A 23,084-nucleotide genomic window follows, 5' to 3' on the forward strand; every position below is an offset into this window, starting at 1 on the left:
TCACAACAATGCTTCCATATCCAGCTGCGGGTTTATGACATGAGGAACTGCTGCCACCTAGTGGAGGAAAATCTAAGTCACTCTGTGCACCGGTGTGGAGGAAAGTTTATCATGTTTTTAAAGCTGTTAATTGTACTTTCTACATAATACTTATTTGTATAGCAGTGGTGTTGTTACAAAAAAACAAAATAAAATAAATTAATTTGTTTTCTTAATTAACTTCCAGTGTCAGCTTCAAGGCAACGGTTGTCGTCTTGATAGATTTTTCTTCAATTAATCATATTTTGTCAGGAAAAATAAGCTGAAGTTGTGTTTTAATTTGTCCGACCAACAGTTATAACAAATCAAATATATTCAAATTAGAGATAAAAATAAATAAAAGCAGATTATCTTCACATTTAGGGAAATATAAACTTAAAAATGTCACACTCCCGCTCACACCAGACAAAACTCAAAGCGTTTGTACAGAAGAGAATATTTTAATAAACACACTTGTCAAATGAAAGGTCTGCTTCAGAGAGATGCTCCTCAGGAAACAACTAAGACTGTGAACTGGAATGAGAAGTAACGGCATGTAAAAAAAAATAAAAAGAAGGAGAACAAAGGAAAGACTGAACAGCAGAAATACAATAGTTTGTGCAACAGCAAATACAGTTGAAGTATATACAAGCATATATTCTTTCACTGAACATTCAACAATAGCTTCAACTATGCAATGGGGGGGGCTGCGAGGACTTGGTCGTCTCTTTATGGAGGACACTTGTGGCGTTATTCAGTCTACGCCATATGTGTGTGTGTGTGTGTGTGTGTGTGTGTGTGTGTGTGTGTGTGTGTGTGTGTGTGTGTGTGTGTGTGTGTGTGTGTGTGTGTGTGTGCGTGTGTGTGCGCGCGCGCTCCGGTAAGTGCAGAGCAGACTTCTTTAAGAAACCACCACTGAGTTTCTAAGTGCCACAGATAAAACGCACACTTCAGTCACAGTCGGACGTAATGAAGGGAAATGTTGAGAACAATATCCAAGAGTTGAACAGCAAACAGCTGATTTCTTCTTTTTTTCTTTTTTCTTTATTTTTTTTTTTTTAAATACTGAAGACAAATCGTGTCACATTTAGAACACTGGCTGTTGGACTTTTAAAGATCAGCGCAGCCGTCAAAATCATTACAAACTCAATGATTATGTTACTTGGTTGCAAACTTTGTACTTACAGTACGTAAAGTACATACCGTACTACAGACCCACTTTGTTTTCAAAGGACGAGAGCCACGCGCTGTAAGAACAGACGGCGTGAAGCTCAGACTGAGGTTCAAACTGCGAGAACGACGCGTGTAAACACAAAAGAGGAATGATCCGGAGCTCAGGCTTCCCCCTGAACATGGCAGGTACCAGAGGTTTGCTTTTCTAAACTGCTCAATAGGAATATTACAAGCGTGGTTGTTTTTAATTATTATTATTATTATTATTTTTCCAAATAATCTAACCGTTATCAACAATCTGGAGCGTTAAGGCGGAGTCTAGGGGCGGATCTAAAAAGTGAAGCGCGGCCGGAGGGCCAGGTGATAGAAAAGCAAGGCTTGTGACCGCAAAGGTTGCTGGTTCAAAACTCCAGTAACGTCCGAGGAAATGTTGGTGAAGAACACAAATAAATAAACACTCTTCCATTCTCTCACCACAGAGGACGCGGCGTAAGGCCGGCCATCACATCTGGAGTAAGGCCCGTCTTTCCACATCCTTTTTTCTTTTTCTTTTTTTTTCTTTTTTTTTTTAAATTGCCCCGCTTCTCTTCCCTCTTTGGGGGATCACCATAAAATTCTTCTTTATAAAAGAAACATAAATTTGTACAAGTATTTACAAAAAGGGGGAGGAGGGGGAAAACAAAGGCATTTAGTGTTTGTTTTCTACGATTATCCACAGAGATGTCGTTTCACATCCTCCAGTTCCCACATTCAAAACTTTTTTACGAGTCCACTTGGAGTGTTTTTGTTTCCGCCGCGGTGTCTAATATCTCAGCCCACTAACTGTTTCAGGGTGTGTTGTGTCCGGGGCCAGCCCAAGTCCCTGAGTTATTAGTGTTGTTCTCTCTCTCTCTCTCTCTCGGCCTCAACCGGAGTCTGAATCACTGGTGTCTGAGGACGAGGAGGAGGACGAGGAGGAGGAAGAGGAGTCGGAGCTGGAGCTGCTGCCGCTGAGGCGCGTTGGCTGAGTGTGAGTCTCTACAGCGCTGGGCTTCTCCACTGAGGACACAACGATAAAGAGATTAAATAAATACGTATGCACCAAGGTAGAGAGCGGTTAACCCTCTGATCCCCAGCAGGTCTACTTTTTTTCCTTTAAATGGACAAAATCACACGTTTTACCAGAAACTATGAAAAGAACTTATAGTTGGATTTTCAAATGTCCAACGATCTTTGAACTAATCATGTGTGAAGAACCCTTCTATCAGGAAAAGTAACCAAATCTTAGCTTAAAACAGGGATGTTTCATCAAAATCCATTTGTTCTTCATGTTTCATTTAATATCGCGCCAAAAACAAACTTTTCTGCACAAACCAGATTCTGTAAAAAAAAAAAAAAAAACAGAAAAATTCATGGCTCCTCAGCGCAACTGAGAAGCCATGGATGACTCTGCTGATAACAACAGTCACATGACAAAGAATCAGTGAAACCTCAACTGAGCCGAGGACAAGAGAGGCTGTACGTAGAATTTGTATAAAACTTGGCAACATGTTTTATATATGGATTACATTTTTTTCACATTTTTGTAAAATAAAAGATCACAGAAAGTCAAATCTTTTTTTTTTTTTTTTTTTTATGATTTATGACATAACTGTGTTATTCTAGCCATGATTGTAAAAATAAAATGTGACAGGAACAAAGAAATACTGCTTGTGGTTCAAAGGATTTAACGTACCCTGTAAAATACTAAGACAATAATAATAATAATAATACTATTCTTGATTATTGTTAAACAACCATCGTATGGTAAGTGACAGCAGTGAAGGTGCGTGTGGTGTTCAGGAGACGGATGCGAGGCTCACCTTTAGGTTTCGCAGGTTTCTTCACAGAATTGAGTTGCCCGCTGACATCCTGCAGCCTCCTCTCCAGCTCCCTCCTCTTCTCCAGAGCCAGCTCCTCTTTAGACTTCACGACGCCGCCTTTCTTTCCTGCCGCGGCTGAAAAGACGACAGCGTTGTTTTAAAAGACCCCGAGGTCCACGCGCTCACGCGGCCGCTAGTTGGATTTAAGAGCACCGGGTTGTGGTGTAAGCCGACTGAGTCATTAATTCGGGACGGGGGACGGGGGGGGGAATTTAGCTTTGTGATGTGAACCCAAAAAAATTACACTAACGTCCCAGACGCGTCATTCGTTAAAACGCTTCGTGCATCAAGCACTGTGCTGCCAACTTAGCAAATGCATCATCAACGTTCCACATCACTGTACTGGCCTTAAGGAGCTTATCCAGCAGTGTTTACTCAGGAGGAAGACGAGCCCTCCTCTCCCTTCTGTGTCACTGAGCAAACATTAAGTGGCTGACAAAACAACGTCGCGCGCCTCAGTAGTATTATTATTATCAGACGCAGGTTGTTTTAATGGCTTTAATCAGAATAATGGACGGCGCTGTTTGTTTGTGTTTGGAGTTGCAGTACTGATGATACAGAGAGACGCGGTTTCTTATCCCGTTTGCTTTTTCGTGGTTGTAAAAAGGAACTTTCCGTCCTAATTCCATTTTCCACATTGTTGCGGTCCACTGTTACAGCACCACAAACAGCTGTTTCGTTTAATGTAAGGAGAACCTATCTGCCTTGGTGGCAAGTGACCTGAAATCTCCATCTGCCTCAGCCCATCGTTACGCTGCATTAGGCGACAGGTGCTAATTTCATTCCAACGGTTACAACGAGCGAATCAATCACAGAGGAAAATCATTTTAGCTGCAAAAAGTCTACACTCAAGTTAACGTCTTCCCCTGATCGCCTCGGTTACCTTGTTCGCCGTAGGGCTTACGGGGCTTCTTCCTCAGACAGGTCATGACGTAGCGCTCCAGCTCCTTCAGCGTCGACGGCTTCAGCGTCTCAAAGTCGATCTCGATCTCCTCGGGGTTGGTGTCCCTCAGCGACGGCTCCCGGGACTGGATGATGTGGACCACGCGACCCAGCTTCTCCCCCGGCAGCTTGTTGATGTCGAGGCTCAGCTGGCGCTTCTCATCGTAGGACATGGGCACGATCTCCTCCTCTTCCTCGGAGTCGTAGTGCGGCAGCAGGGAGGTGGGCGGAGGAGGAGGAGGAGGGTAGAACGGCTTCTTGGTGGTCCTGCAGAATCAAGAGGCAGTGAGACAGTCAGGACAGAAAGCTGAACGATTACGTCTGTGTGATATTTTACATCGAGAAGCTTTAAAAACTCTTGATGTGAAGAGGAGGAACAGTTTGATGCTCGACTACTAACTTGCTATTCTTGTTGCTCTTCTTCCCCTGGCTCTTCTTGGGCTGGGAGACGCCTGCTCTGGCAGACTTGGTTTTCAGGATCTTGCCGGGCATCTTCCATTCCTCGGAGTCCGCTTTGCTTTTGACAGCTCGACTTCGCTTCTCCAGCTTCTTCTTCTTCTTCTTCTCCTTCTCCTTCTCCTTCTTGTCCTTCTTCTCTTTCTTCTTCTTGGCCTTGATGATGGGGCCTTGGGAGAGGGCAGCCAGCTGCTCGTGCATGGCTCTGAGCTGTTTGGGGGGGGGGGAAATTAATTAACGGTCGTTGTGAAAACCACTTTTTGGAGACCTGGATGAATAAAAAGTACCGGGGGGGGGGGGGGGGGGGGGGGGGGGGACTTACTTGTGTGCACACCTGGTCCTGTAACTCAGCCAGGCGATGCGCTCGCTCTTCCTCGCTGTCAGAGTTGGGGCTGCTCTCGCTCTCCTCGCTCTCGCTGCTGGGCTCGCTCTCGGAGGTGGAGGAAGAGGAGGACGAGGAGGAGGAAGAGGAGGACGACGAGGAGGTCGGGTGGCCGCTCAGCGACATGGCTGTGTGATCCATATGCGGTTCGTCCGGCATCTTGGCGAAACGGAACTCGAACACATCCTGGGGGGGGGGGGGGGGACAGCCCAAATCAGAGAGACATTAACCGTCACGGAAAAGACTTTCCTCACAGTCTGCTGCACTTTTGCTTCAGTCCGATTATCCCAACAGTAGGATGGGATCGCCGGGCTCACCTGCAGCTTTCGGGCCATGCCCACGACGTCGTGGTCCGGTGGGTTGTACTTGTAGCAGTTGGAGAACATGAGTCTGACGTCGCTGGCAAACTGTTGAGCGTCCCTGTATTCACGACAGTCCATCTTCCTCTGATGAAGAGACACGAGAGGACAACTTTAGAGCTTCAACCGCACCTTTAGGAGGTTTTATCAGCGTTTATGTTTCTTAATAATTTGCAATACATTGCCTATTTTCAGCCCCAAATGTCTCCGTGTTCATCATCACAGTGAGTTAGACTTAAAGAAAGGACATTCAGAGATCTGAAACAACTTTCCTGCGTAATCAGCAACACAATAGGAGCTATAACAACGGTCCATTAGTCTTTCCACAAGTTAAAAGCATAGGAGGAGTCACCTTGATGTTGCTGAGGTCCATGGGACACTTAATGATGTCATGATAGTCGTGGAGTCCCAGTGCTGCTGCGTCCACAGGCGTGTAGAAAGGCCAGGCGTACGCGGCGTGCTTCTTCGACAACATGTCCTTCAGCAGCCCGCTGCAGTACCTCAGCTGAGGGCTGAGCTTGCTCTTCTTAGAGGGCTGAGCCTGCACGGAGTCAGGCAAGTCCTTCTTGGGGGGTTTGATGGGACGCCCGCTGCCCACTCTGCGTCCCCCGCCGCCCGCCATCATCGGCTGGAGCAGGACGGGACCTCCGGGGCTCCTGACCAGGCCCATCCCAGGTGGGGTCTCCAGGCCCATGCCCCCCATGGAGGAGATGTTGTGCATGGAGGTGTCGTGGACCTGGCCCCCGTGGCCTCCTTTCCCCAAGCCCACCATGTGCGTTGGTCCCGACATGCCCACAGTCAAGCCCATGGTGGAGGGGGGTGGTGGTGTCTGCCTTACGTTTTACACCTTTTTTCTACAAATAAAGGAGGTTGGAAGTCACAATATACTCAATATTGTGGCTTTATTCCAATCACTTTAATACTTGTAATTCAACACATTTTTTTTTTTTGTTTTGTTTATTTTATTGCAAGACAAGAGACAATACATAAACATAACGACAAGAGGAAGACAAGACCAGTGAGATACAGGCCGGCCAACATCATATAGTCAGTGTATGGGAGAACGGTGTGATTTCGGAGTGTGTGTGTGTGTGTGTGTGTGTGTGTGTGTGTGTGTGTGTGTGTGTGTGTGTGTCTGAGCCCTTTGAAATGAAAGAAAAGACCATAAGAAAGTACATGAATGAAAGGGCAAATTACATAACTTACAAAATAATAAACATCCGTAAAAAATGAACATAAAAAACACAAAAATAGACATGAAGTCAGGCGCAGAGTCGCCCCGTTCACTGGCAGCAAAACCACGACCAGGGCATCGGCAGGGAGCTCCAGGTCAGTGAGGTCAGTCAGGCCGGGTCAACAACACATTTTTTTCCGACAACACAAATGTTGAATACGCGAAGATATTTAGCAAATTTGTTTTCCCCCAATAGGCAGTCAAATCTGTATTGCTTCTGCCTTTCAAGATGCCGACATGTTTTTCCAGACATTTGTGCTTTTGTAGAGAATATTAGTTGAATATACTAACCAGGTGTTGTTTGACTTTTATTATACATGTATAGACGACCAGACATTCTTTTGTTGTAGGGCTGTACCGAATGGTTTTTTTGAACAGTCAAAGCTTCTATTGAGGTTTACGAATATCTATCGTCGTAATTTATTGACGTCATCACCATTTAAAAAAAAATCCTGGAACAAAATCCTCAATTTAAACAAAATGATTCAACAAAAAAAAAATAGTCTTTTTTATTTCTTTTTTTTTTAAATCAACTTTATTTAATGAAAATAATCCATCAGTTTTGCCAACATAAAGACAGCGAGAGGACTGAGCGCTGTGGCAGTCGCTGTGTGTTTGAGAGAGAAAGAGAGAGTGAAGAGAAGAGGAAAGGTGGCCATGTTTTTCTAAGTTATTAATAACTAACTTCACCCGCCCGCCTGAACCTTTCCTAGTAAGCTTACCACTGGAATCTAATTCTAAAAATAATGTAATAACAATAGTGCAGCCTGATCGTTATCTGCAACTGAATGAATGCAGAGAGAAAAGGGGAGAAAAAAAAAAAAAAAAAAAAAAGCTGCAGCATTGATATGCCAACGTTATGAATGAGGCTTCAATCTATTCAGTGCAGCACTAGATTGTTCCATCTACCTTGGTTGTGGGCTGTGTAGGAGGCAGGCCCATGATGGTGGCCGGTGGCAGGCTTTTGGTCAGCACGGTCTGGGGAGAGTTGGCCAGCATGGACTCCCCCGTGTCCGAGGAAGACGGGGAGTAGGCCGACTGGGACACCGCCGGCACCTGCTGAGCCCTCGCTGGTGACACATGAATGTTCAACGTTAGAATGACAGGTGACAACAGTTCCATCTGGAGACATGCGCGGCTTTCTGCGCACGTCTCCCACCGTTAACGCGACTTTTGCGCGATAGATCTCTGCAAAAAAAAAAAGAAAAAGGAGGACATTTAGTGTAACCGCTGAGCTGTAGGCGAGCGTGGACGTCTGCAACTTACAGCTGGACTTGCGACCTCTCCCCCGGCCGTTCTTGCTTCGAGGAGCTGGAGGAGGAAGCTCAACTTCGTCTTCGGGCATCTGGGCCACTTTCTGGAGAAAGATCTTCTCTAAGGGCTGAGCCATCAGCACAATGTCATCCGTCGGCTAGCGGAGGAAACAAAAACAAAAAAAACTGTTCTTTTGACATTCAAAATAATAATTTCAATAAACTTTTTAATCACCGTTTTAATGATTAGCTGATAACACACAATAGCAGAGTTAAAACATCCAAAACTATCCCGAACATTTGCTCGACAGAACTTCACAAATACTTCCAACTTGTCCTCAGGTTTGTCATTTATGCTGATATATTCCAAATGAAATGAAGAACAAAAGTAAAAAACAGTGATATATGGATGAATTATCTTCGGTATGCTAAGATAGAAACAAAGTTTGGGGGATTCTCTGCAACTACAACTACCACTTAGACACCCATTGACCAAGACACCTGGATTTACATCTCCAGAGAGGTCGTCTGATTTGGTAATGGATCTCCGCTAAATCTGCAAAGGCAGCATTTTAATTTTTAATTTTCCCTCTTGTGTTATTACATAGGAAAACATCCCAGATGCAAAGTGTGGGATGACCCTTTTCTCACAGGTAGTCAAGAAAAGGTTGAAAAATGTTCCCTCTCTCACATTGTTAAGAAAACCCCTGAGAGAACACCTGGGTCAGGGTCTGGACCTGGGTCTGGGTCCAGACCCTGTATTATTCCTGCTGTGAGCTGAAATGTAATCATGAGAGCGGAGCCATCTCATGAAGGCCGCAGCGAGAGGGAAAACACGATGGATAGAGATGTGTTTTTGTACCTTTTAACCTACCTTGTTGTAGATGTAGCAGTTGGTGAACATTGTGTTGAAGTCCTGAATGCACTCACTAGCACTGCGGTAGAAGTTGTTCTCCAGGCGCTTTTTGATGGTCCCCATGTCCATGGGTTGTTTGATAATTTTATGGTAATCCTAAAAATAAAAAAAAGGCAGAACATTAGGCGGAGAAGTGAAACGTGTAGATGCTTTTTTATTTTATTTTTTTCTAGAAATGAAACCATGACTCGTGGAGCATGTTGAACTCGGGCTGAGCCCTTAATTGTATTAAGGCCGGGTTTAAGTGCAATCCACGTGTTAACATAGAACATTATTGTAAAAGTAGCGTAGCGCCTAGAGCGAGAGAGAGAGAAAGAGAGAGAGAGAGAGAGAGAGAGAGAGAGAGCAAGAGAGAGAGAGCGAGAGAGAGAGAGCGAGAGTGAGAGTGAGAGTGAGAGAGCAATGCAGTGGTGGTCACCCTTTAGAATGATTTATTGCTTGTGTATCGTGAATAATACAGGAGATGAGGAACTACAGGCAACACAATGAGTTGCAGAAACATAAATTAAACTCGACAAAATAAAACCGTTTTCCTGTCGTTACTCACCGGCAGGTTGAGCCTGTAGGCATCCACCGGCTCACGGAAAGGCCAGGAGAACTGATGCCTCCACAGGTACTTCATCAGGGTCCTCTGGAGGAACTGCAGCTGGTTGGTCATGCGGCCCGGCCGGCTGGGATCCTTCACTGGGGGCTGTGGTGGGACTGGAGGACCCTGAGGCATCGTGAGCGGCAGAGACGGGCTCTCAAAGTCCTCGTACAGCAGGGAGGGCTTGCGAATGCGTTTGCCCGAACTACTGTGTTGGTCCATTCCGCCACTGGACAACCCGACCAGAGAGAGGATGGGGAGGAGTCAGGAGAGAGGATGGGGAGGAGTCAAGAGAGAGGATGGGGAGGAGTCAAGAGAGAGGATGGGGAGGAGTCAAGAGAGAGGATGGGGAGGAGACAGGAGGAGGATGGGGAGGAGTCAAGAGAGAGGATGGGGAGGAGTCAAGAGAGAGGATGGGGAGGAGACAAAAGAGAGGATGGGGAGGAGAAAAAGAGAGAGGATGGGAGGAGACAAGAGAGAGGATGGGGAGGAGACAAAAGAGAGGATGGGGAGGAGAAAAAGAGAGAGGATGGGAGGAGACAAGAGAGAGGATGGGGAGGAGTCAGGAGAGAGGATGGGGAGGAGACAAGAGAGAGGATGGGGAGGAGACAAGAGAGAGGATGGGGAGGAGTCAAGAGAGAGGAGGGGAGGACACAATAGAGAGGAGGAGAGGACACAAGAGAGAGGAGAGGACACAAGAGAGAGGAGGAGAGGACACAAGAGAGATGGGGAGGAGACAGAGAGAGGATGGGGAGGAGACAAGAGAGAGCAGGAGACAGAAAGAGGATGGGGAGGAGACAAAGAGAGATTAATTAAAACCGATAACAGTGATTGACATTTTTGTGAGGGACAACAACAAAAAACCAACCAGGTCCACAGATAGAGGAGGGAGGAGACAGAGAGAGGATGGGAGGAGACAGAGAGAGAGTAAAGGAAATGGCACTTTAAGTTGACTGCGCTGTTTGACCTTTGCCAACTTTCTGCACCTTGGACATCGATTCACCGAACTTCCGCTCACTCCCATGAACACATGCACTCACGGAAAATCTGCTAATGCCAAAAAGCGCAGACTGTACATGCTTCATTCACGCGACCCTCCACCTGTGAAACGATGGCTCTAGCCTCCCAGTCAGCCAACCGTCCTCTAGGAAACTAGGACTCTGTCAACGGACTGCTACTTTTAGCACAGTCGTGGGAACCACCATTGCATGGCTCCTCACCAGCTTAAAAAAAATATAAAAAATAATAAAATAACTTATTATAAGGCTGAGTGATAAGAATCAGGTTTTTTTTGGTTGTTTTTTTTTTTACTTTAACTCATAAATATATCATGAATCATGGGTAAAATAATAAGATTTAACTCTTCTGAACCAGATGATACTTCAGATGCTGTGATGGGGTGACTGTAGATGGATACAAACAGAAGGGGCCTCGGGTCTTTGGGGGGAATCCAACGCTCTACATTCAAGCTAAATTGGAGGCAGAGATAAAAGATTCTAATAACAGAGAAAGAATGCTATCGAATGGGTGAAACTCAATGAACATTCCCAAAGTCACTAGTATGTAGAGAATTCTGCTGGAAGAATTTAACTTGCTTTCTCATAAAACACACAGAATAGAAAGAAGGAGACTTTGCTGCTCAAACAAAACCGTTGGAGGCTGTGTGAAAACACGTAGGCAAGGGTACAAAGATAAGGATATACCGGGAAAATGTCAATGCAGTTGGTAAAATATTTTGGATATGAAATTTACTTGCTTGCCTCTATGGTTTACTTAGTAAGTTTTCTTCAAGAATTGAAAGGTAACACTGGTTGAGTACTTGATATATACGAATGGTCATTAGGGTGAGAAGTATTCCTTTAAAGATGACAGAAGATATCCACTTGACTTCAGTTTTAGTTGCAGCAATTCAATAATTAAAATAGTAACGTTGCAAAGCAAAGGGCCGATATATGTCTGACATTTTTTGGTGCTTTCAAACTGACCATTTGTTGGAAAGACGTGTCATGCATAAATATATAAATAAAACTATGGTGCTAATAAATAAACACTTAAATAATAACTAATACATAAATACGTACATGTGCTCTAAAAAAAAAAAAAAACAGGCCTAATAAGCATGAAGCAACTGGGTTGAAATCTCTGCTCTGCTCTCTTCTGTCTGAAACTTGTGAGCTCTGATTTCAAACCATTTACAAAGAAATGAATGTCAGGGACACTCCTGCCAATACTCTTGACTGAGGCACTGTGGTCTAGAATTGGAGTTGGTCCCCTGGAAAGTGCAGCTGCCCAGTACAGTTACTATTAAGAACTAATGAAAAAAAACACTAATTTCTGAATATGAATTACTAACGTTAAGTAAAAGAAAAGACTTTACAGTTGTGGCTGTTATTCAATACAACTATATTGACCCTGTTCGATACAGAGAAGTCTGGTGAGGACAACACATCACCATGAACCCCGTCATCCCCTTTTCACCTCCTTTTAAGCAACGCGCGGGAACCAGAAGAAGGTAAATCTCACCCCGGAGATCAGGACACACACTTGCCCCACTGACACACTAACTCTCTGTGTGTGTGTGTGTGTGTGTGTGTGTGTGTGTGTGTCAGTCAGAATCCCACACTTCAGTGTCAACTTACAGACAAATATATTTGAAGATCTAAGCTTTTTGGAATACGTATCAAGTAATGTAACTGCAAATTAGTCGTGTGTGTGTGTGTGTGTGTGTGTGTGTGTGTGTATGAATGAATGTATGTATGTATGTCTTTTTCTCAGTCGTTTTTTTTAATCTCTTTTTGTTGGGGGTGTTTCTGGTTAAAATGTTCTGGTGCACCAAAGGAACAGATCAAAAACAGCCATCATCATGAGATACAGATGTCGGTTCACCACAGACGATAAGGTAGTAACTCTTTAAAATCATTGTTTTACCACAAACCTGCCGGAAAAAAAAAAAAAAAAAGGAGTTTTAATTTTGAGCCACAGAGCTCACCAACGTGGCTTAAACACGACAAAAAAAGCAAGCTCTGACAAACATTTGACAGTGTTAAAAACACATGCAATGCATGTTTAAACATAACACTATTGGGGGAAAAAATGGAGTCATGAATATACAGTATGTTCAATGATATATAAAGTCATTAAATGGTCTAAATTGTTAAATTGCAGTCTTAGTCATGACATATATCCCAACAGTGACACTTGAATCTTTATAGGGTTTCTTTATTACAAAACATACTATTGTGTTATTAACACTAGGCAGCTTTGTTGCGTCAACCTGCACTGAATCAGCGCTTCTTCTGCAAAACATGCATTACAATTGATACTCATACAGCAGGAACTACGCAATATATTTACAATGTAATTAAAACAATTAAAGAAAAGTCAGGCTCCTGAATTTAAAACCCTAACATCCGGTGATCGCGTGGTTCTGACGCCCCGCCCTCACTGTTTGTAAACACTGCCGTACAATGACAGACACTATGACGGCGGAAAGCGATTTATATATAAAAACAAGACATTTTTATTCAACGGTGCAGCTTTAGAATAAAAAGGTCCAACTGTTAGCCTGCCTGCTCGATCGCCACATGCATTCAAACGTTTAATAATCACCGGTACAGTAGCCTTGAAACTAAGCTAACAGCTAGCGTCACCGGACTGCAACAATGACTGACTGATCAGTTAATGTTAGGGCTGCTTTACTTTCATTAGCACACGCTGTGTGTAATAAGCATGCCGGGTAATATTTACTACCAGTTAATACCTTGCGAGACAGTCACATTAACCTCGAGATTAGCGTTAGCAGTGTGTCTGAGCGATGAATGAACCCAACGGACAGAAAGCCGGGCTGCAGCTGTCAAGCTAGCGGTTGTTATCGTGAGGCTAACGGTAACTAACGTTAACTAACGTAAGCTAACGTTTTGTGATATTTTTACGTTACGTTTTTCCTCCGTTCATCGGGGGCATGTCTCAAAATGACTGCGGGGCTTTTTACCTGTCGTGATGCAGGTTGACGGCCGCTTCCATCGGGCAGCAGAAGGCGGAAGTGTTTATTACAAATCCCAATATTTTTTTTCTCCACGACTGTTGACGCTGCACTTCCACCGAAAGACCACTGTGCACACTCCGCAATGAAATGGCGCCTTCCCGCTTCCGCTTGACGCTATATAAACCCACGACGTGGCAGTGACGCGTATTTCCGGTCACGTTAGGGGTGATTGTGCGCTCCTATTGGCTGCGACCACACGTCTGTCAAACTTGAGCACACACGCTAGGCACCTCCCCGGTTCCGTACATGTTGTACTCTGCCATGTTTGAAAACAATGGATTTATTCAGTTTTTAGATTTTGGCTTCGAAGTATTCATAATTACGGCTTTAGTTTTGACAGACACACGTCATTCTGTCTGCAGGGAACGATGTCACGTGTTATGTTATCTGCAGTATCTGGGGTTGCTGGTGCAGGTCCTCTCTGCTTCAAAAAAAAACCTTCAGATTTACATTGGTGGTAAATGTAACGTCATTTGTATGGAGATTATGAAAACACTAACCATTGTTTTGGCATGGAATATGTGGGCAATCATTTAGCTGGACATGCCTTTATGTGATATGCCGATGGACATATATGAGCTTTTTATTTCAGGCTTTTAAACGGTCAGATTCTGTATTTAAAGCAACACTTCCCACTAGCTGCCACCAGGAACCCCCACAGCTGTCTGAGCCATGCTCTTTAGAAGCCACATAGGTGTCATGTTCTGACAGTAATGCAGAGATAAGCTATCAAGAAAGACCCTTTGACAATTATATATGTCATCTGGTGCAGGTCACAGTATTTAAAGGAAACACTCGAGGGACTTATTAAAGCTGGGAGACTCACAAGGTTCAGTTTTATTAAGCCCAAACTGAGATTCCCCTCTCAAACTTTGGAGAAATCCCTTTAAGTGCAAACAGAATCAAACAAAGGTTTAGTATTGGGATTGTGAAAAAAGAACAAAAAACAACAACAACTTTTAAATAAAAAAATAAAAATCAAATAGGGGAAACAAACCAACAATCACCTGCAACAACTTGCAGTCCATGAAAACAATATTTTTTCCAATAATTGAAATTCACTCAGAGTAAATCTGACAATAAAATATACAACCAGATCATTTAGAAACACTCATCTTAAATAGTGCAAAATTAAAACACCTATAATCTATCTGACTGAACTCGTCTACATCTATATTTGCAAAGTGTATAAAGCTTTAGAGTGCTTGAATCCACTAAACTCTCTTCACATCTATCGGCATATAGGAGCTGGTTGGGAAATATGATGATAATTACCATGAAATGATTCAAGCGTTTAACCTGTCAGAGATGTTGTCATATCATTTCTACCATGGAAGCTATCCCTTAAATACTGTATCTCTAGTTGTGAACCATTGTGGGCAATGTTGACCCTTTAAGTCTGGACTTTTAACCAGCAACCTTCCTGTAACGCGACTGCTTCTCGGGCCTTTAGCTCTGCGTCAGTGCGTATCGTTCTTCTCCTCTTCTCGACGGTGAAAGCCACTTTTGGATTTTTTCACCAGATCAGCATAAAGACCGCCGTTCTGCATCAGCTCCTCATGGCTGCCCTCCTCCTTTATGATCCCGTCGCTGAGGAAAACTATATGGTCGGCCTTCTCCACGACGCTCATCTTGTTGGATATCAGCAGCACGGAGAAGTTGTTGGCTTGGTTTAGCAATTCTTGGTGGACCTGTCGAGTACAGTTATGACTTGATGTCAAACATGTGGAATACAGGAGGAAAATAATGAGCAAAAATGTGAGAAACTCCGAAGAATAACCTACCTGATATTCGTTCTCTGCGTCCAAGTCACTGGTGGCGTTGTCAAGAATCAGGATTTTAGGACGTCGGATCAAAGCTCTGGCGATGGCAATGCGCTGCTTCTGGCCTCCAGACACCTGGCCTCCCTTCTCCCCAGCATCTGTCCGACAGAAGGACATACTGTTGAGTTTATGGACATCTTTGGCGAACGGTGAGTTGTTTTTGCATTCGGAAAAAAATCACAAGGCCAATAATCAAATCCATCTGCCCTTTCACTACTGTCAGTAGGGCTTCGCCGGGTTCACTAAATTCAATTTCAGATTATTCAGTATCTTTATATTACCGCATAAAATTAAATTGAATGTATGTTTTACGAGCATACCAGCTAAGTTATGACGGAAAACCAGCAGGGACAATATTTGCTTTTGAATCACATTTTTTCAATAATAGAAAATAGATGGAAGGATTAGCCAATTCAAGTCTTTGAAGCTAAAACCTGAGACAGTGAGCTTCCTGCTACTGTAGCTGGCAGTGACGATATTGAAGTCTTTTGTACATTATAGCAAAGACTTTTCAATACTGTCCAATGTGGGGGTTTTTCTGAAAACTAAATTCTATGGTTTTCTTTTTCTTGAACCGTTTATTTAGGATTCGGGTCTATTTTTTTTTTTTTTTTCGAGAGAGAAGGTCTTCGATCATGCAGCTGTAACTGGCCACACAACATATTATGAAGTTTGGTGCAGCAGAATGCGAGACTAGCCGTGGACAGACACAGAGGGGCACTCTCACTCACACACACACACGCGTAGCGATCGCATTCTCCCGGCTGAGATAATGAAAAATATATTATTTTTTTTCCCCAGGAAGTAACAAGCACCCACGTGAAGAACCCCACTTTAAGGATTCATTCTGATAGGTGGGGTTCGTGGGTCGAACCTGTGTCGTAGCCACTCGACAGCTCCATGATGAAGTCGTGGGCGCTCGCCAGCCTGGCAGCCGTGTGCATATCCTCATCGGAGGCATCCTCGTAGCCGTACTTGATGTTCTCCCGCACAGAGCGAGCAAACAGCACACAATCCTGGCTCACCACAGCAATCTGTAAGCAAACGGGATGAAGCGGCCGCGTCACTGTCACAGCTGACTCTGAGAACGGTTTGCAATGAGGACGGCGGCGGAATACGACCAGGCAGTGAGTGCTAGTAAGTGTCAATACAACACTCAAGAGACATTTGGAGGAACCTGAGGAGAAGATGCACCCTATGCATCCCAAAGGAAATGTCCTAAAAGGCTAAAAAAGCTCCTTGTAGTCTATAATGTTTTGCTGTTTTTCATGGGGACAAATTGATCTATCAGCGATATAAACTTATTTTTCTTTAACACGATCAACTTTGGTTTGATTGCTTCAGGACAACAGCTTAGCAGCTTAGCAGGACCTTTTCTCCAACTGTGTTTGTTAGTCGTTCTGCCACCTAGTGGCCAAACATCTCTTAATGCAGCTTTATAGGGTGTGAACCCACTCCTAGAAGCTTCCTACTATTGTGCTCGCTGCAAGTCAAGTTAGATGAAAATCAGCTAAATGCTTGAAATATTCAAGTACGAAATAGAAACAACAACCCACCTTGTCGTGTAGGTACTGGTCTTTGTAGCGCTGCAGTGGTGTCCCGTCCAGTAGGATCTCCCCTGCTTGGGGCTGGTAAAATCTCTCCAGCAGCTTGACACAGGTGGACTTCCCTGACCTGTTGAGCCCCACAAGGGCCGTGACTTGGCCTGGCTTTATCTCCAGAGACATGTCCTGGTGAGAAGACAGGAAGAGGGTGAACAGGTTGTGTATTTCAAATCGTACATACAATAAAAGCACAGGAGATAAGAACACGTACGTACCTTGAGCACGAGATTGTTTCCGTTTGTCGTGCCGGGATAGGAAAACGTAACGTTTTTGAATTGAATGCGTCCCTCAAGGTTTTCGGGGGCCAAAGAGCCATCTGGGGGTATTTGAGGTTTACGTTCCAAATATTCAAAGATCTTCTCAGAGGCACCAATTGCCTTCTTCACCGCCGGGTAATAATGCATGACGGCCTGGAAGAGAGGCGGTAGAATGAGGTCATTTTTTTTCTTCAAATTTGACTAAATGACTTTTTTGAACAAAACATCAGCCATATGCAATCCTGCCTTAGAGGAAACAAGTGCACGGATATCGTGATATATTCAAGCTGTATCCTGGCCTGCGGCTCACCTCAACAGCAGAGGCAAACTGCAGCTCGTAGAGGACGAATGACACCAAGTCTCCACTGCTAACGTCCCCTCTGGTCACCAGGGTTCCTCCATAGTACAGAATACACACCTTCAGGGCCATGGTGGTCATCTGGGAGACAATGGGTTACAAATGAAAAGAAATGCATCAAATAATATTCAATATTCGTTGTTTTTTTTTTTGTTCTCTAGGTTAACCCCCACTGGCTCACACTCACTGCACACTTTATAATCCAGATCTGCATTGAACTCACGCTGTTAGCCCAGGTCGAGGCTGCGTACGCCAGTGATTCCTTTTTGTTCAGGGCGTAAGTGTCCTCCAGCCGCCGGCTGTACCGCTCTGTCTCGCCGTCCTCGTTGGCAAAACTCCTCACCGTCTTCATGCAGGAGAAGGTCTCTGTGGCCACCTGGTTGGCCTTAGCCAGCGACTCCTGAACCTTTGCGGCCATGGCCTGAAACACGGATGCAAATGATTCAAAAGAAAGCAGAATGAATCTGTGACAAACAGGACGGATGGACATGGGCCATGATCATAGCTGCACTGGAAATATGAATATCTGTCTGTCTTTAGCCGTTACAGAAACGACGATTGATGATGAAGTTCCTCTTTACCTTGTGGAAGTCTCCGGTGAACTCGGGTATGAACCAGATGATGGGCAGTCCCATGCAGGTGAGCAGGGTCATTTTCCAAGACTGTTTCACCATGAAGAACAAGAGGAAGCCGAAGCGAGCCGTGTACCACATCACAAGACTCAGTTTCTCGCTCAGCGCCTCGCTCATGTCGTTGGTATCGGTGGTAACACGGGACACCAGCTCACCTGAGGAGAGAGGAGTGCGTTATTAGCCTTGTCAAAGAAATTACAGTTGAAGAATGTGCGGTTAAAATCCTGCACATTGTGGATTTTCACCAGCCCACGCAAATTCTGTCAAGTATGGACTACGACAGCAAAAAATGGTAATTGTAGATTTATACAATAGTTATAGAGGCAGTGGAAGGGTGTGATATTCTCTTATTGAGAACTTTCCAAGATTCATAAAAGTAATATGTTAACAATACAAAAAAAAAATTAATTACAAGAAAAACATCACAAATTTGTTGTAAATGTACAAGAAAAAAACTCGGAATGCAAAACCGTGTTAACAAAAAATAGAATAAATGTTGTTCTATTTTTCCAAATGTGTGACTCTATAATCTGGCAAATTTATGATTTTTTTTTTTGCGTAAATTTGCTACTTTTTTTTGCTACTTGACTAGAATATTCAAGTTATTTTCTTAGAATATTGCCACCCTCCGTCGGCTACGTAATCTTTTATTTTTATTTTTTTTTACCTACAATAGGAAACTTTATAAAAAAAATAAGTTTGCTGTATAAGTGAAAGGATAAAACCAGGTCTAGGATGTATTCAGAATGACTCTTTCCTTTAAAAGACGCCTGTTGAGTCCGTCACATGATTTACCTGTCTTCGTGGCATCGAAGAAGGCAATCTCCTGCTTCAGCACGGCCTGGAAGACGGCTCCCTGCACTGAGGTGTGGATGAGGCTCATGGTGACGTTGTAAATGAGGTCGCCTACAAACTCCAGCACAGCGCTGAAACCAGAGGGGGCAGAAAGTAATCCGATCACACCACAGTGTAGAACCACTCTGTTACAAGTCAAGTGTTGCATTTCAAGCTAAGTAAAAGTAATAGTATAGTGCATTGCTTTGCTCTCTCGTGCCGGTACTCCTGTCTGTTTCCCCAAACGACTGACATCCACAGTACCTGGCAATAGTCATCAGCGTCATGAAGCTGATGGCCTCTGTGAATGCATCCGGAGCTTCTTCATTTGTGATCCAGTCAGCCACGCGACCAGTGTACAGAGGAATAGCCATCTCACCTGAGGTCAGAAAGATCACACTCATCACAACAGATTTTGGGGAGACACAACTGTCAAATCTAAACTATGAAGCGTTGTCTTTTTATTACTCAATTCTGAACGGATTAATCTGAATCAACACCATCTCCTCTGTGAGTGACGCTGCAAACAACACAGCAGGAACTGCAGGATGTAACTCCAAAGCCTTGCAGTTTAACAAGAACAATTAAGTTAAGTTCTCACTTACCATAAGAAGAAAGAATCACGAGAAACAGCACAGAAACAAAGCGCCCGAGACGCGGCTGCATGTATCCCATCAGCCTCTTCAGAGACGCAAAGGTGTCCCCTTTGGGCTCCTCTTTGGACTCCTCTTTGGACTCCTCTTTGGACTCCTCTTTGGGCGCCCTCGTCAGCAGAGACGAGACATACCGCCCCCCGGCGAGCAAAAGAGACGACACATACCGATTCCAGTAGAGCCCCGCCACTACCGTCACGACATAACCCTGTAACACCTGCAAGACAGATCACAGGTTCATTACAACAAAACCAGAAACATATGAAATGGAATGCTTCAAATGAGAGTCTGACAAATGTTCGGATAAAACTAAGAACAAATTTCGAAAATCCAGCATTTTAGAAATGTTCTTGCTTTTAATCCGAACATTTCTCTGCTTTTGGTTTCAGTCTTGTTCCTGTTCCAGACTCAACAACCTGTATTACAAAAACAAACTAATGAAATCCACTTGAAGTATCAAAAGTGAAAGTATTTGTTATGCAGCAGAATGCGCCTGTCAGTGTTGTACTGTAAAATATGTCATCATTACATACAGATGTGAACGCTGCAGCAGGTGGATTTGAAAAGTATAACATGTGATCCATACTGCAACTAAATTAGGTTCAAAACACAGCCACCCACCCGCTGCCAGGAGTGCCACCCCCACAACAGTTGCTCCGCGGTGGGCATCCCCAGCGCCCACAGAAGAGTGGCGTACACCGGGAAGTGGAAGCAAAGGACCCCTAAGCTCTGCAGCCCCTCGAAGCTGCTCGTCCACGGCGGTCCTCCGGGGGAGGTGAGGGCGAGGAGGGCGAGGAGGCCGGCCCTGGTCAACCCTCCTCCCCACAGGGTGAGGAAGGGATGGGGGAGGAGGTGAGGCGAGAGCTGGACCAAGCTGATGGCGTGCACCACACACGCATCCAGGCACAAGAAGGGCAAGAGGAAGAGGGAGCTCATCTTCTGCATGGTGCTCAGGTTCTGCATATTTAAAAAAAAAAAAAAAAAGGGACAGCGAGGGTCAGTGGTATTCAGGTCTACAGACACACTCGGGTTTCTGTGATGGGACTAGAAGCCTGCAAAACAGTACAGATGGATACTAACTGTTGGCAGAAACATGTAGAACACAAAGCTAAATATTTAGCCTATGGATCCCCTTGTAACTATAAAAGATAAGTCAATAATTTGCATGTCTTTCACGGGGAGGATTTACTTTCACTTGCAGCTGACCTTATTTCGCTTTACTTTCATTTTCATCTGATTTCTTTGAAACGGTTTAACTTTAACAGGAAGACAAAGAAAACTACAACCACAGAAACACCAGCGACACTACTAAATGCAGTATTACCATGCAGCATTATGAGCGTTAAATGTGCATACAATGTGCAACAATGCGCTACAGTAAGTACAGTAGCTTAGCGGAGTTTAGCGTGTAGCGTCACAGGCGCTTTGTATTCAACTTACGTTTCCTTTTCGAACGAGCCCGAGGTGTATTCGTCACGTTAAGTCTGACAACGTAAACCGACGACGTTGTGTTCCCCCTGACAAAACCGTTAACGTTCGTCAATGTCGACCCGCTGCTCTTCTTCTCAACGTCGACCGAGCTGATGTGGGTCTGTCTAACTGAAACCGAAAGTAACTCAAGTTATCCGCTCTCTTTGACAACGGAAAGCCCCATTCACGTCTGCACGCAATGGCGGACGAAGACAAACGAGGGAGAACACACTTCGATTTAAGAATCAACGTTGATGTGTTTAGCCCCTGCTTTCATAAACTCTAGTAAAAATAAAAAAGGAGAAAGTGTGTTGCATGTGAATACAGTCCCATGGTGGTGATATGATATACATGGTGGGAACATGTGCCATTTATAAACAGTCCAGCAGCGACACCGTGTGACGAAAGGATGGAACTGCAGGCTTTATGTGTGTTTCCCACACCCGTTAATGTAAATTAAATGACCTCTTTTATTGAAGGGTTGAGGAACTATAGGTGCATTTAAAATGTTTTTTAAAAATATATATTTTTGTTGTCTACTTTTTATGATTTTCAAGCTGCAGAAAAAAAAAGTGTATTTGTATTGTATATTAAAGATCTGAACTGAACAGTACGAGAGTTGTTTTAATTGATTTACCAATTTCTTTTGTTTTAACCAAGATTTCATTATGTCTTTATTTCAGTCCTCCAGTTTTGTTTCTGTCTGTTTGTTTATTATTATGTAAACATACAGTATCTATATGTATTTCCATTTTGATTTAAATGGAGGTGAAAACAGGTTAATTAACTCCTAATGTAAGCTTATTTATTATTTATTTCTGTCTACAGTATGGCATTTTTTTTATCTCTATTTGTTTTGTTAGCTTTGCCTGTTTTTCCTGCACATTGTTTTGTTAAGTAAACTTTTATAAAGTTATATCTATCTATCTTTCTATCTGTTAAATGAACATTGTTCAACGTTTTTGGGCCAAACCATCACTCATCAGGCCGATATAATCAGTACTACTCTATAGTAGTCTATAGAACAGTATGGCATAGTATATTAACTATAGGCCGATTATATTTTTAGTTTTGGATCCACAGCTGGAATTTAAATAACTTAATGTGTTGTGACATTAAACTGTTAGGGTAGGACGCCCTGGGGCAAACATTTGTTGTTTGGACCCTATGTTTATGCATCCTATGTCTTTTTTATTGAAGGCTTTTGATATACAACAGTAGTAAAAGTACTGGTATAAATAAAATAAAAAATAATGACTGAATTCCATATTGAGTTTCTATTTAGTAGTTCAGATTCCTTTACAAAGTTTCCTGCTTTTCCCATGTTGGTTATTCTTGCTTTGTGTTAAGACAAAGAAACCCTCAACAGAAACATTGAACTCCCTGATAGCTTCCTTCCTTCCCCTTTGCTTTCATGTTTGTAGGATGAGATGAGCAAAGCTATAAGCGGCCTGTGTGAAACCCCATACATCACTTATAATTAGAACACGTTTCCTTTCACATATGTAAAAAATATAACGTACATTTTTGACAGATTCAATCACTTCTGATTTGTACTCAGTAAATTGAGTTAGTTATTTGGTGTACAATAAGTTTAAGGTTATAACAGTGGAGTCTGGAGGGCGTAGGGGCTGTGTGTCACGTTTCAGATGTGTCTTTAAGCTGTTAGTAGTTCCACAAAACGAGCATTTCCTCTGTAAACTTCTCAAAAGGTTTCATTTTAATAAATGTATTAGGCCCAACGCGGTCAAATTATCTATTTAAAAAAATAAGCAAAGATTAGAGAAAAGTAAAAAAAGAAGAAAACAATACAAACTTGTGTAGCAGATCTTTTGTTTTTGCCTCTTTGCTGCTCCATTAATCACGTCACGACCCCACCTATTTATCCTGTGACCTTTTCAGAAGGGCCTGAACCATAGGTTTAGAACCACTGGGTTAGAATACCTAACTGTAGCTTATACTGTAGTAGCTCCACCTCAACCAGCGAAAACAGTAACATGTTGTAATATGGATGCATCAGTATTACAGTCTGATGATATAATATATTAATATGTCAGTCATATGGGGGAACTTTTACTCCAGACACTTTGCATACATTTTGTTCTGTACTTTTACTTTTAATTCTTTATTAATTATTATTATTATTCTTTACATTAATGTATTACCAAGACTTTTACTTGTACACAAC

General features: G+C 43.4%; 2 protein-coding genes across 2 annotated transcripts; both read right to left on the bottom strand.

Annotated features, from left to right (window-relative positions):
- Positions 1-300: 300 nt before the first annotated feature.
- brd2b (bromodomain containing 2b) lies at positions 301-13,347 on the bottom strand. Its single transcript, XM_068702151.1, is given in 13 exon segments — positions 301-2,229; positions 3,033-3,167; positions 3,976-4,301; positions 4,435-4,700; positions 4,813-5,058; positions 5,190-5,318; positions 5,584-6,046; positions 6,048-6,085; positions 7,375-7,535; positions 7,732-7,876; positions 8,593-8,730; positions 9,182-9,449; positions 13,212-13,347. Coding segments are annotated over 13 exon segments (2,481 nt in total). The 5' UTR covers positions 13,244-13,347; the 3' UTR covers positions 301-2,095.
- Positions 13,348-14,069: 722 nt separating this feature from the next.
- Positions 14,070-21,123, bottom strand: tap1 (transporter 1, ATP-binding cassette, sub-family B (MDR/TAP)). The gene is made up of 13 exons (XM_068702175.1): positions 20,867-21,123; positions 20,048-20,383; positions 19,379-19,643; positions 19,038-19,152; positions 18,735-18,865; positions 17,889-18,094; positions 17,531-17,728; positions 17,260-17,388; positions 16,908-17,102; positions 16,645-16,818; positions 15,963-16,122; positions 15,050-15,186; positions 14,070-14,956 (listed from the first exon to the last, which is right to left on the bottom strand). Exons 2-13 carry the CDS (start codon positions 20,369-20,371, stop codon positions 14,726-14,728), a joined length of 2,265 nt encoding a protein of 754 aa, XP_068558276.1. The 5' UTR covers positions 20,372-20,383; positions 20,867-21,123; the 3' UTR covers positions 14,070-14,725.
- Between the last annotated feature and the right edge of the window lie 1,961 nt (positions 21,124-23,084).

The sequence above is a fragment of the Cebidichthys violaceus genome, unplaced genomic scaffold (genome assembly GCF_023349555.1).
Source record: "Cebidichthys violaceus isolate CVI_PGR_0920_01 unplaced genomic scaffold, fCebVio1.0.p SCAF_81, whole genome shotgun sequence".
NCBI classification, from domain to species: domain Eukaryota; kingdom Metazoa; phylum Chordata; class Actinopteri; order Perciformes; family Stichaeidae; genus Cebidichthys; species Cebidichthys violaceus.

What these genes read in the sequence shown, in the direction of transcription:
- tap1 (XM_068702175.1), bottom strand. Translation starts at nt 20,371, where the DNA reads ATGCAGAAGATGAGCTCCCTCTTCCTCTTGCCCTTCTTGTGCCTGGAT. An exon ending in TCACCGGAGACTTCCACAAG is followed by an intron (nt 17,729 to 17,888) that starts GTAAAGAGGAAC and finishes TCCGTGTTTCAG; the next exon opens with GCCATGGCCGCAAAGGTTCA. An exon ending in ACCAGTACCTACACGACAAG is followed by an intron (nt 16,123 to 16,644) that starts GTGGGTTGTTGT and finishes GTTTGCTTACAG; the next exon opens with ATTGCTGTGGTGAGCCAGGA.